The 14,738-nt window shown below is 40.5% G+C and overlaps 1 protein-coding gene across 1 annotated transcript in view; it reads right to left on the bottom strand.

Moving 5' to 3' along the window:
- Positions 1–14,155, bottom strand: part of epc2.L (enhancer of polycomb homolog 2 L homeolog) — a 41,218-nt gene extending 27,063 nt beyond the window's left edge. Inside the window, exon 1 of the mRNA XM_041577413.1 lies at positions 13,715–14,155. Within this exon, the coding sequence (XP_041433347.1) occupies positions 13,715–13,867 (153 nt within the window). The 5' untranslated portion in view covers positions 13,868–14,155. The remainder of the gene's footprint in view (positions 1–13,714) is intronic.
- Positions 14,156–14,738: the final 583 nt, after the last annotated feature.

Raw genomic sequence — 14,738 nt, 5'->3', positions numbered from 1 at the left:
ACTCGAATGAATGTAATTGGGGGGGAAAAAACTGTAATACTCAAATTGATTGACTACCTTGAATTTCACAAACAACCAAAAAAACCTGAAAATCATAAAGGCTGAAAGCATCTTTAAATGGTTCAAGGGACCTCTGCCATTGACTTTTACATACCCTCAACAGGTTTTAGCTGGAATGTTTTCGTATTTAGGATTTTTGCAGCTTCAGGGTATAATAAATCTTAAAAAAGTTTTTACTGAAACAACTCAACCTTTCATAAATAACCCCTTAAATGTTGCAGAGCAGTGATTGAAGGTACTTATTCCACATATTCATGTTCTGCCTGTAAATATATGGTTTAGGGACATTATGATTGCCATACAATTTGTTTTGTGTTTATATTGTTAAATATACATATTCCCTTATATACCAATAACAGTAAGCCAAATTCACTGAACATAAATCCCACATCAGAACTACTGAAAGGTATAATGAAGGTAAACTTAAATGTGACGAGAATCATCTGGCAGTACATTGTGCAAAGGAAGAGCATAATGTTTGTGATCTGTGGGCAATGGTCACTGATAGTGTCCCACCTATCAAAAAGGAGTGATGACCAGGCCTGGACTGACAACATGTGGATGCCAGAGGGGCTGCTGTAAGATGCCACTATTTATTGGCCTAGTGGGGGCTGTTTGTGCCTGCCAGAGCTTGAAATGCCAGGAACTATTTAATCCCAGTCCAGACCTGGCGGTGACCATAAAATAAAAGTAAAGAGATAATACTTTGCCATACACCTTCAAGTTAAGTATGTTATAGAATGACTAACTTTTTCATTTCAGTCTTCTGAAAACATTGCTGTCTGCATAAAGTTAATTAAAGGTGAACAAGACACGATAAAACAACGTGGAGGATGCATTTTTCAGAGTAATGGAACATGGAGCAGTTTCAGACCTGGTGAATATTTTAATGCAGCACCAATACACCCGAATCCACCTCATTCATAGTGCCAGTTTTAGGCACTTTTTTGTCTACTTGAAACCATGCCCTGTGAGTCATTAACCTAATCCCTCACCTCAAACCCATGTTTAATTAAGCATTGTAGTTTATGTATGGAGTCTACACAGGTATAGGATAGGGCCCATACATTATATGACTAATACAAGCCACAGGTTTAACCCAAAGCCAAAATGTTGCAAGTTGTAATCACTTAACTTCGACAGGGCTACAGATTCCTTGCTACAATTACCATGCATCTATAAACTAGTTTGACTTTAAAGACAAAACATATGCCAATTAATAGTTGGCCACCAATGCACAAGATCAATCTGCCACATACATTATACACATTACAGCAGCCAGATAACTCTGAAGACTGGATAAACCAGTTTTGACAATCGTACCCCGATAGTTTGAAAAACATACAGTCTTTGTTGAATATGAGATACTACCATCTTTCATGATTTTGGACTGGCTACCATTAGATCGGCCTTTCCAGCCCAGTAGCAGTTGAACCTGTTCTGGATATTAACTTATTTACAATTTGATCAGACTCTCTCAGTAAATGTCAACAAAGCTGGTAGTTCCAATGAACTGGGCATGACTCCCAATTATGTAAGCACTCTCTGTGCTGTAATGACATACTGTTCATCTGACTGCTTTGTCTTTTACCTTGTGATACCTTTGCAGTCAATCCAGAAAGCCTGCAGGCGGAAGGAAACACAAAGCCTTTCTGTGCCAGTCACAAGAGGAAGTATTATTTTCATGGATGACATTGGTATGCACTAGTAGAAGATACAGACCAAATGTATTTCTTAATTGCCGGTCAGGTTGGTCAGACAATATTATACAATATAAGATCATGCACCAAACCAATTTCAGATGCAAAACAGAGCAGAACGTGTTTATTACAATGCAACCACCATAACAAAGCTATATAATAAACAGGCAAATGTAGGAGAATCTATATATGAGTACTAAAGGCAAATAAACTGAATGAAATGATTCTGTATAGGAAGGTATGTATCTGCTATTCGCTACTGCACACAGCTTCCAAACAGATTCCATGCATAAAGTTACTCCTACCAGGAAATCGCTCTTCCCTGATACACAGAATAGAACAAACTGTACAATTAGTCACAGATACATAATTCTCATGAACCAGTAAACATGCTATTGGCAGTGACACACAACTCATTGTGTGCAGGAATTGCATTAAAAATGTATGTATAGTGCATGAAGTGTAAAAAAAGGAAAAAAAGGGGGTCAGGGTATAGGATTTGTTTCCTGCGGGAATAATTACTCACTTACTCACAGGTTCTGCCCTAAATCTGCCACCTCTGACAAGCACAACACTCTGACAGGAGAAAGGAGCAGTGCTTGGATAAAGTACCCCCCCCCCCCCAGTTTTTCGCACCAATTCCAACTGCTTCTTAAAACAAGAAATAAAATGTCACAAAAAAACTGAACTAAATATTACATAAACATCCCATCAAAGTTTCAACTTGTCACTGGCACAGGTTAATACCTTCATTGAGCAGCCAATGCCAGAATTACATGTTTTCATCTGCTCTCTGCTGTGTCCAAAAATGCACAAAATAGACTAAAAAATATATCCAAAATCAGTAACACCTGTACTGTTGTTTGTGGCCAAACTAGCAGGTCATGGGGCACTTGTCAGTCTTTCCAAGTGACTGTTATTTGATATTAACAGAGACATTGATTGTGGCTGAAACATCTACCGTTGTGTTTAAAGTGGACCTGTCATCCAGACATAAAAGGCTGTATAATAAAAATCCTTTTCAAATTAAACATGAAATGCAACATTTTTTTTTTAATTAAAGCATTCATAGCTGTTGTAAACTTATTTAAAAATCTCAGCTGTCAATCAAGTATTGCCTGCCCCTGCTCTATGCCTTAGGCATTACTTTCACTTTCCATTCAGCACTTCCTAAAGGTCACTGCCCTCCCCACATTCCCCCTCTCTCTTTACCATTTAATTGTGTAGCCAGTGGGTGAGGATAGACATCAGGTCACCCATTCTGGTGCACAAACAAGATTCTGATGATGGAAGGCTTGTCTTAATAACAATGTCCATAAAATGGCTCCTGCCTGCTTGCTATAATTATGATTTCCCAGACTTTTGGAAACAAGACTCAAATAATTTATACAGTGCAATTAAAGTTAATTTTGCTTGACTAAAATAATAAAATATGATTTGGAATAATTTTTTTGGGTGACGGGTCCCCTTTAAGAGTTTATCAGCTCAAAAGTAATGGTAAAGCCTTGTGTTCCCCACAATGGTAGTGAGCAGGCAGTTAGTGGCCACATGGGCCATTTCTCATGCCCTTGGCGTAAAAGCACCTCCCCCCTTCCATACACAATTTTAGAGACAGGTTGCATCAGTTTAAAGGATACTCTGTAGTAAATGTCAAGGCAGCTGGGTATGTAACTGAATGAAATGTCAGCCCAAAGATGCCCTTTATGTATAAAGCTTGGAATTAAACAGGCAAGGTATGAAGACAGGCTTGTTGCCTAGCAATGCTGTTTCTAGCCCAACACAGCTTTGAGGTCGTAAACTCTTAACTGCTCATGGCTAAATCAAAGAAGTGATTTTACATGGGAAGGAATAGACAGCAAAATAAAGTTTTTTTTAGCAACTATGAAATAACTAGAAGGCCAGTTCTTGCCATAGATGATAGGCCTACTGCTATATCTTCCAATCCAAGGGTAGTTTTTACTAGCTTACCATCCCCAAAAATTTGAGTTAACTCTTTTCTAAAGGAGGCCCAACACTAAGATCTGCTCATTTGGCAAGGTCGCCAAATGAGCGGATCTTTCCCTGATCTGGCGACATAAAGTGGACGATTTTGGGCTTTAATCCAAGCATTGGCCCAATAGGAGCAAATGATTGGATTACAATGGCCAGTATACAAACAATCGAAGTGAGGATTCCATCAACTAGCAGATGCGGTCACCAATCAAACCTAGCCACATACAAGTCGGGTTGTCCCGTTGGAAGTCCCAATACACAAGCAGATAAATGGTCTTAACATTACCCTTAAATCACAAGATATTGCTTGGTAAAACAAAACACATTGACTACCATTTTTAATGTCACTTCAATTACAAAAAATGACTTTCATTATGTACTTGAGAATAAATGTATATGACCAAGTATGGCAGACACACACACACACACACAGATCAAAGAGAAATAAGCAGATGAATAGGGCTCCCTGATCACAATAACAAACACAGCCAAGTTCATTCATCGATGGTGTTTGTCGTGTAATACAGCATTAGTTTAGCTTGATTACAGCTGGTGTATATTCCCATAAAGCCGATTATGTGACCCTTAAGAGCCCATTCACACAAGTGTCTACAGGGAAGCTAACATGAATAATACCAAGTACTGTAACAGCCATGTCCCAGAAGGAAGATAACTAGGTGAGTCACTAGCTGCCAGCCATTAACCTTACATTCAGCTACATGCAATAACCTCAATCCTGCCTGCCTCCAGCAACAGCTTCAGCCTAGGGCCAATACAAGATATCCTCCATGTTAACATACTGTACACATAAAAATTAAAATATTATTAAAGAAGTATGTGCTTAAAGAATAAACTGATTTTACATTTCCAAAATGTACAATTTGGTTATCATGAAGTCAACAACTCACTTTCTGAGGCTTATTACCAAACATCACTATACACTAAAGGCCTGCCAGGCTGTATGTTAGTCATGAAATGAAGAAAGTTAGCAAATGCATGTTTTGCCGACAGCATTTTGCAGGCAAGAGTAATCTAAACTGCATTATGCCAGGGGTGCTGGGGTGTATAGAGCAAAACTGCTAGGGACTTGTTTATTAGGAAGGAGACAAACTGGCTTACAGAAATAATTAAAGGGGATCTAAGGGCATAATTATTAATTGCTAAATGCATTCTCTATGCCATGTGGAACAATTTTGCAACACACACTGACTGAAAATTCTCTACCATTTTCAAGAATAAAGCACTTGAATTTCGTTTGTCGGGCAGTTCATGCATATCCTTGCTATCCTTGTAATCAACGTAATGATACAACAAACTGAGATTTGTGACTGCCGGGTCTCCACAACAATCAAAGAGAAAGGAAAGACTACACATCTGATTCTCCAGAAGACTGAATACTTCATTTGTTTCTAAATGTCATCCTATAATTCTTATTTTGTTTTTTTTAATGAGTTCAAAACCTTTTTTCCAGCAATAAGCCATGCAAGGATTACTCTGCTCCCAGTAGCGATGCATTTGTCCCAGTGCAATAACCAGCAAAAAAGCAATAATATATTATTCCAAAGCTGCTCTTTTGATGGTGGGTTACACAGGCAAAAAAACAGAGCAAATGAAATGGCCACTATGGCTATTATCTCCCAGGATGGCTGACTTGCAAGTTCTCTTATTTCCCAGAGCTGTAAAATTGTATTATGATGCTATTAAGTCTTTAACTGTCGGCCCAGTTGGCCACGAATAGGGTTACACATCTAGGCAGAAATCCTGACCATGTTTCCAACCATAGCACAAACATGGTTCAAAAGCAGATCCAACAAATAAACAGACCAGATGGTGTTTTTCTCTGCTTGGCATTAATGAAATGTTTGAATGACCATCTGCACCCCTGGGTTTCACTACGGCTGGCCTATCCTTGAACCCAACACTGACCAGGGCACAGGTGCTATACCTGTTTGTGTGTGTGGAAATCAGCCTCCTGCCTCTAATCTGCATTATTAATGGAGATATAACCAAGCTCTCCACAAGACTTCAGTAGAAAGGACACTGAGCTTCAATAATGCCAGAAATAGTCATTCTAGGGAAGGCGAGTGAGAGTAATACCCTCCTGTTTGTTGACTTATAACTGCTACAGTGTTGCCTTTACTATAGCTTAGCATTTCTGTACTATTCTTATCAGTGTGCAAAGAAAAATGGTGCCAAAACATTACTAGTGCTTGTGCAAACATAGACACACAGGAAATACACATATACAAATACCTATTACGGGGTTTGCATTTGTGGTTCATGGTGCAGGATGACCAACCAAATAGGACAGTAAATCATCAACATCAATAAATCACTTGGGTGTCTGATGAATTGTTGCATGCCTGTGCAGTTGTGCTGGGTGGCTTATGATTTGCCTCAAATCAACAGACATATTGTAGAAGGTTTAAATTGTGGCCAGTGTAAGTCACAGAATTGTTTTTCAGTGACCAAACACTATCTATGTTCTTGTTCTACTGGGCAGCTAAAAAATTCACACTCAGGTTTTAGTCAATGTGCAAAGAACACAGAAAAACTGCAAAACAGCTCTGTGCAAACTGCATAAAGATATAGTCTTATATTTCCAATTGTTCTGGCAGTAAGTATAAAGAACTCATTACTCTAAAGCAATTCTACAACATGAGCTTGCTTTGTATTAATGACTGTATCTGATAATGCTGTATACCCGCTTGCTTTCAAGTAAACACAAGCTATAATACCCATGAATAGGTTTAATGCCTTCGGTCAACAGGTTGGTGAAATTTCATTAAAATTAATTAAAGTAAATCTGAAAGTCAAACAGTTCAATGACACAGTTAAGTGGCTACAGTATAAGAATGTTTGTGGTACGAATATGAAAGTAGATTAGGGGACAAAACCCATGTACAGTCAGTTTAATTCTGGTTCTATCACCTCAGAAAAATCAGAAAACACCGGGACACACTGGGGAAAGGGTAGTAAAATCAGCAATCACTAGTAGCCAGGCCAAACTATTATTGATGTCAGCACTATGCCTAGAATTCTATTAAGTCCCTCCTTAAAGTGGTAAGCACAACAGAAACTCTGCTCATTAAGATGGGAGGATTTGCAATTTATGCAGACACCTTATTTCACTTATGATAGTGTGCCTTTAAATTAATATTGCAAAGAAAGGAGGACACACTTAAACAGAAATGGCTTCAGGCACTGTACCAACAGATGAATATATTGAGCTGCTTTCAGTTTCATATTATGGCAACATTCAATTATTCAAGAAGCAAAATAAATAAAGCACTGCTGCTGAATTTCAAATCTCTGACAAAATGCAATTTATGAACTTTTGCATTAAAATATTCTGTGTTTTAGTTTAATTTTAACATTGATTGCCTAGCATTAAAACTTTATTTCCCAAAGGTACACACATACCAGACCTGAAAACTCCTAGCAGTTGTACTGGCACTGTACTAGAATTTCAGACTATGTGTAACACACAGACACACAAAAAGCTAGCATAAATCAAGCTATTACCTGTATATAAAGACAATCCATCAAATAAAAGTAATAACAACAATAATAATAATAAAAAGTATGTAGTGTGGCAAAGAGAAAAGCCTATCGTTTCTAAGTAAGTGCAGAGAAAAATGTCTGCTTATATAGGCTCCCACAGACTGAAGGGCTCATTTATAAATTATTATTATTTATTAACATGTATTTATATAGCGCCAACATATTGCGTAGCACTGTAAAGTAAATGTGATTATACAACTACATCACATGAATTACATATATAGAATATATGGAGTAACAGACATCACAATCAATACAGGTACAAAAAGGTGAGGAAGGCCCTATGCATAGGCATACAGTCTAAAGGGAAGGGAGTAATACACAAGGTGTGGGAGTGGGCAAGATCGAATTAAGTGGGTGAGAAATGTGGTATTGTATGTGGTGTTGCGTTTGGTAGTTAAGCAGAGTGAGGGTATGCTTCTCGAAAGAAGTGCGTTTTCAGAGATTTCTTGAAAGCAGAAAGGTTGGGAGAAAGTCGGACAGACTGTGGGAGAGCGTTCCAGAGGAGGGGTGCAGCCCTTGAAAAGTCTTGAATGCGAGCATGTGAGGAGTTAATGAGAGAAGAGTTGAATAGTAGGTCAGTAGAGGAGCGTAGTAAGCGAGTGGGTGAGTATATAGAGATGAGTTCAGAGATGTAGGGTGGGGCAGAGTTATGAAGTGCTTTGAAAGTCAGTGTCATTAATTTGAATTTGATTCTGAAAGGTAATGGAAGCCAGTGCAGGGATTGACAGAATGGCGAGGCAGAGGAGGAGCGGTTGCTGAGGTGTATGAGCCTCGCAGCAGTGTTCATTATGGACTGGAGAGGTGACAGTCTCTGGAGGGGGAGGCCAATTAAAAGAGAGTTACAGTAGTCTAGACGCGATATGATGAGAGAGTGAATAAGAATTTTGGCAGCGTCTTGGGTGATAAATGATCGTATTTTGGATATGTTCCTTAGGTGGAAGTGACATGATTTAATAAGTGACTGGATATGAGGAGTGAATGACGGCAGAATCTAGGATAACCCCAAGGCACCGGGCCTGGGGAGAGGGGGTGATAGTGGAATTGTTAACTATGATGGATACTTCGGGGATGCTAGTGGTGTTAGTTGGAGGAAACCGAACCATTTCAGTTTTAGAGAGGTTTAATTTAAGGTAGCGTTGCGACATCCAGGTAGAGATAGCGGACAGGCAGGAGGAGACGCGAGTTAGGAGTTCTGGGTTGAGATCAGGAGATGAGAGATAGATCTGAGTATCGTCAGCATAGAGGTGGTAGTTGAAACCATACGAATTTATTAATTTGCCAAGGGAGGAAGTATAGAGTAATGGTCCCAGGACAGAGCCTTGAGGAACTCCAACAGAAAGAGGTAGGGGAGAAGATGATACTCCATTGTAGGAGACACTGAAGGAACGATTGGTGATGTAAGAAGAGAACCAGGACAGGGCTGTGTCACGAAGGCCAAGTGACTGGAGGAGGAGAGGGTGATCTACAGTGTCAAATGCGGCTGAGAGATCAAGCAGTATTAGTAGTGAGAAATGATTGTTGGCTTTAGCGGTTAAAAGGTCATTAGTTAGTCGAGTCAGGGCAGTTACCGTGGAGTGTTGTGGCTTGAAACCAGATTGTAGGGGGTCCAGCAGGTTATTGTCAGAGAGGAATGAGGTTAGTCGGTTGTAGACTAGGCGCTCAAGTAGTTTAGAGATGAAAGGTAGCAGAGAGATAGGTCGGAGGTTGTCAAGATTGGAGGGATCAAGAGAGGGTTTTTTCAGAATGGGGGTGACAAGAGCATGTTTTAGTTGAGAAGGAAACAGTCCAGTTGAGAGCGAAAGATTAAATAGGTGAGTTAAGGCTTTGATTAGACAAGGATTGGTATTGCGGAGAAGTTTTGGAGGGAATTGGATCAAGCGGGCAGGTGGTAAGGTGAGAAGAGGCCAGAAGCTTTGAGACTTCCTCATCAGTGACAGGGGTGAAGGAGCACAGGAGAGACTGGGGAGTGTGGAGAGAGGGTGGTGGAAGTCTAGGGGGGTTGAGTAGTGTAATGTCCCTTCTGATAGTGTCAATTTTGTTTTTGAAGTGCTCAACAATATCTTGAGCAGAGACAGATGTGCATGGAGGGGGTGGAGAAGGGGAAAGGAGAGTGCTAAAGGTGGAGAAAAGTTGTGCTGGTTTTTTAGAAAGGGAGTTAATGAGTGAAGTAAAGTATGTTTGTTTGGCTTGGAAGAGGCTGGTGTTAATGGAGCGCAGGGCAGATTTGTAGCTCCAAAAGTCTGATTCTGAGCGGGATTTGCGCCAGCGACGCTCAAGTGCACGCGAGTGTCTTTGGAGCGCTTTTGTATGAGCAGTATGCCAAGGTTGAAGTGGTTTGGGTCTAGAACGTTCAATGAAAGTGAAAAGGGTTTCAAGTACAGGTTTGGGACAGTTATCCAGAATGCTCGGGACCTGGGATAAGGGATCTTTCTGTAATTCAGATCTTCATACCTTAAGTCTACTAGAAAATCATGTAAACATTAAATAAACCCAATGGCCTGGTTTTGCTTCCAATAAGGATTAATTGTATCTTAGTTGGGATCATGTATATTACAGAGAAAAAGGAAATCATTTAAAAAAAAATTGGATTATTTGGATAAAATGGAGTCTATGGGAGATGGCCTTTCCTTAATTTGGAGCTTTCTGGATAACGGGTTTCCAGATAATGGATCCCATGCCTGTATTGGTAAATATAGCGGTTATTAAAAGCAGTATCTGCCTGCCCCTTGCGATTGCCTGTACAGTATTTTGCACTTTACATTTGTTAATGAGGACTTATATCACTTAGTGGTTACTAAGGACAAAAATAGCCCTGCATTGCAAAGTATGACAGAATATATAGTGAATGACAAATTATGTAAATTCCATGACATATATCGCAAATCACAAGGGCGATTATAACAAAGGTGCCATTTATTACTGACCCACTGGACAAATGCATCACCAGGACATAAGTCACGAAAAACCACAGCAGTCACTGTAAATGGAACTACTAGTGGAACTGCCCAGTACATATCATGATGGTGTACATGTAAACATATTATAGATGAAATGGAAACAGTTTGCTGTGCAAATTTCTACTAGCTGATTCATCTCATGTATAATATGCACTCCTCCACTCCTCTTAATATTGTTGCATCCCACATAAATGGATGCATAAATGTATACAAATCACATAATAAATCAATAAATGTGAGTAATTAATTTACAAATTAGGAAGCAAATTACTAATCCTATGCTCAAGGAAGACAGGGGCAAATTATCTGACAACATCTGTCTCATCACAGAATACCTGTACCAGGTACATGAGTTATTTCCTATTTGCTATGCAAATGCAAGAATATAAAATCAGTTTTCAAGTGTAAATGCATTTTTTGGACAGTATGTACTACTGTTTTACTCAGACACAACTATCTGTTGAAGGAATAGTTTTCCTTTAAATTCCCTTTTACTATTTTTAGAATGTCCTATTCTAAGTAATTTTTCAATCGGTCTTCATTTTAATTTCTTTACTTTTTTTAAACTATTTGCCTTACTGTTCTACCTCTTTCCAGCTTTTAAATGGAGGTTGCTGACCCAGGTTCTGCAAAGCTACAAATTGTATTGTTACTTTATATTATTTCTCTTTCTATTTAGGCCTCACCTATTCATCGTTCAGTCTCTCACTCAAACCACTACCTGGGCCTCTAATTCCGTATCAGCTATGTGTTATTTATTTTGTGTGCACGTTTTTAACTTGTGTAAAAACTGAGCGCAGGTCAGAATAAATGCAAAACTCTTTGGGCGCACCACAATTTGCTGTGGGCGCTGGTCTCAAAATATATGTGTGTGCACAGCTTAGAAGGAACATTGCCTGGTTACTAGGGTATGCTGGACTCTAGCAACCAGACAGCGGCTGAAATTCAAACTAGAGAGTTGGTGCACAACAAGCTAAATCATTAAAAAACTAAATATAAAAAAATGAAAACCAAATGCAAATTGTTTTAGAATATCAGCATCTGCAACATAGGATTTAAAAGATATCTACCCCTTTAAACAAAAAAAGCAAGCTCACTGCTATTGTTATGCTCTGTTAAAGGATTCACTCACTACAGTTTTATAGAAAATCAACTGCAACAGCTTCTTAAGACCAATTTGCATGTCAATTGAATAAATAAGAAATGTGGGTTCTATAACTGAAGTGCTGCAGACGTAACAGTTAGCTGTTAAGGACGACAAATTGAATGCCCCCGAATATAATGGTGACCCAGGCAAATAGCATTTATTGCTTATCATCAAAGGGCCAGAAGAGTGCCGCTCGAGCACACAACACTAGCCAGTCCGGCTGCACATTGAGCAGGAAGGATCTCGCCAGACCAAACCAAGTAGACGGGAACATAATTATCCAATCACCGCAGCGTGCGTCACACTGGGACGGGACATATTTTGGCGCTAGCGGGATCTTGTGACAGCACGGATTAGGCGCATCCAATAGCAGCATACATGGGGCGGGGCACAGTTCTCATTCACGGAAACGCTTCTCGCTTAGCTTTTACTATCACACACGCGTGCAAAGCGGATCCTCGCAGATCAATGTACCCAGGGCAAGCCGTGCAGCGTCTCCCGCCAGTACCTGTCACAGCAACGTAAAACATCACGTCCTCATGCGAGCAACGTGTAGCCGAACAGCAGGGGATGCTGGGAGATGAGGCAGAAGCTTGAGCTGCTGATGTTGAAAAGCCACATTCAAACCAGCTGCCAAGTCACATCTGTAGCACTCATAGCTGCCCTGCTAAAACAGGCGCTCTTATATTACGCAACTAAACGAAGCGCTTCCACACAACTGCTAAACTACAACTCTCAACATCAGGCCTCGCTGACAATCGTGGTCCAGCCACATCCTTTCCTAAAGCCCAGTTACGATTGGCTGACAGAAAACAGCATTGGGGACTCCTCTCCTTGCACCGGTCCATACATACAGTACATAGAGAGTGCTCTATACGATTACACACAGTATAGTGGGATAACAAGTGTACGAAACTAAAGCCAAAGCAGTATATCTAGAATATATTCATTAAAGGGGTGGTTCACCTTCAAACTAGTTGTTTTCATAGATCCCCAGAAATAACGATTTTTTCCAATTACTTTCTCTTTTATATGTGACTGTTTTTCTAATATTGAAGTGTAAAGTGTCATTTTTTTCACCTTCTAAAGCAGCTCTAAGGAGAGGGGTCTCCGACCCCTTAAACTGTTCTAAATGGATACATTTAGTTGATACATTTCTTATCGTTGTCCCTGCTGAGCAGAATCTCTGGGTTTCATTACAGGCAGCTGTTAGAATTGATACAATAGTTGCTAATACTCCAGAAATGCTGCTGAGAAATGTATCAACCAAATGTTGCAAAATAGTAACAGTTCATTATCTGCACCTGAATTACTGAGCTGTCAGACTCAAACACCAGAAACAGGGACTTTAAAGGATATATTATGATGGTGCATTTACATGGTGCTAAAAATGTATCCCTATCAGGTCCTGCTAGCTGCTGATTGGTTCCTGTCCTACAGTGAGCTGAGTGCCCATGGCTCCCCTTTACAGCCTGCGAATTCAGGGAGCAGGAAGTGGAAGAGAAGGGAGGGATTATTAGGGTTTTTGCATAAATATTCAATAAATCAGCCTGAAACACTACTTTTTCAATCCCAATTATTCTATATCTAAACGAGTATAATGCACTGGTACGTTCTTATTTTTTACACAAAATGTCTCATTAAACTAGATTTTGGAAAAACAGTAAAAAATAAATAATGGAAAGTCATTGAAAAATGTCTTTATATCTGGGGAACAATCTGAAACAGCTAACTTTAAAGCCATTGAACACGTTTGATGTAGGGAAAAGTGATCAGGATTAGATTTGCTGTCATTAGGCAAAGGTTGAGTTGTGGGTTTATATCCCCTTTAAATGATAGCACCTTGGCAAACAGGGAGCAATTAAAAATGACAGGAGGCTGCATAAAGGCAAAAAAGAACAATACAAAGTGAATAATAGAGCTACTTAGCTACATTTATGGAGAACTTCCCATTTAATAGTACTGATAGCAATAACGGTACCAAAACACATGCGGCTTAAGCCGGCAACTGCAGCCGCTGCACTACGCTTCCTCAACGGACACTTCCTATTCACAGCACTACTTACGCCTACGTCCCAATCCCCATCCCACTTTGACGTAGGGGCCGCACGCAACAACATGGCGGTTGCCGCCAACTACGCCTGCTAGAGCCTTACGCCAACCAACCCTGACGTAGCTAGCAGGCAAAACAGCGACCCCTACGTATCCCGTCAAGCGTAAGTGGCTTCCTGAATACCAATCTCCCATTTACAATGGAGGGAGGAGGGGGGAATAAAAAAAATATTACATACCGATTCCTCCTCCTTTTCCATCCCCGTCGGCATCTGCGGCACGGCCCGGTTGATGGAGACGCAGTCATTGAGGTCGGGCATGTCGTTGCCGCGGTAGATAGGTAGAGGTTTGGCGGCGTCTAGCGCCCGCGCTCGGAAGGAGAGTTTGCTCATTGTCTCACACAAACACCCGACGCGCAGGGGAGGGGGGAGGAATAACAAAAAAAACACGTAAAAATCTCAGTCAGAAACACCAGCCGGAGCCGCACGGTAACGTCCCCTGTGGACTCATGGGGACCCCGGGGTGCGCGAAGGGGCGGAATGCGGCGGCTCGGGCGGCGCCTCCTCGTGCCTAGATCCGGGCTTTGTTGGCTCGATCCGCTCCCTGCGCCATGGCAAACATGGCGGACATTACCAAGGCGGCGAGCGATCCCGTCAGGCCCTGCGCGCGTCAGCACACATGGGAGGAGGGGTGCGCGCGTAGAGTAGAAAGAGTTCGGGAGCGCGTGCGGTGCGGGGACGCGCATTGCATGGTTATGTTGAAGTGTAATAGCATCCTGTATATACAAATAAAGTATACATATCACACAAAGTAACCCCTGCTGCTAAATAGAAGGATATTAGAAGTCAAGCAGGACACGAGTGGTAAAACATTCTTTTAATACCAATTTTCAGCCAGTCCTATATGATGATGCAAATGAATGACATCAATAAGAAATGATTATAAGTGATGATGACGCTAAGCACTGTTTATAAGAATATGTATACATATAATACACCAAAGCCATGAATATCTTGTCAATTAAATCCTTATAAGCGGTGAGTTCTGATGTCATCAGTTATAAACGGTGAGTTCTGATGTCATTTCTGTCACATGACTCACTGAAATTTGTGTAATAAATAAAGTACCCCCAGTTGCAAAATATGAGGATATTAGAAGCTACCTCGGAGTTCCGTGACCTGTATGTTTTTATATGGTCATGAAACTCCTCAGTAACTTATAATATCCTTATATTTTACAAGAGGGGTACTTTATTCACTATAT

Source organism: Xenopus laevis, chromosome 9_10L (assembly GCF_017654675.1).
Source record: "Xenopus laevis strain J_2021 chromosome 9_10L, Xenopus_laevis_v10.1, whole genome shotgun sequence".
NCBI classification, from domain to species: domain Eukaryota; kingdom Metazoa; phylum Chordata; class Amphibia; order Anura; family Pipidae; genus Xenopus; species Xenopus laevis.
This window is presented reverse-complemented; position numbering and strand designations above follow the sequence as displayed.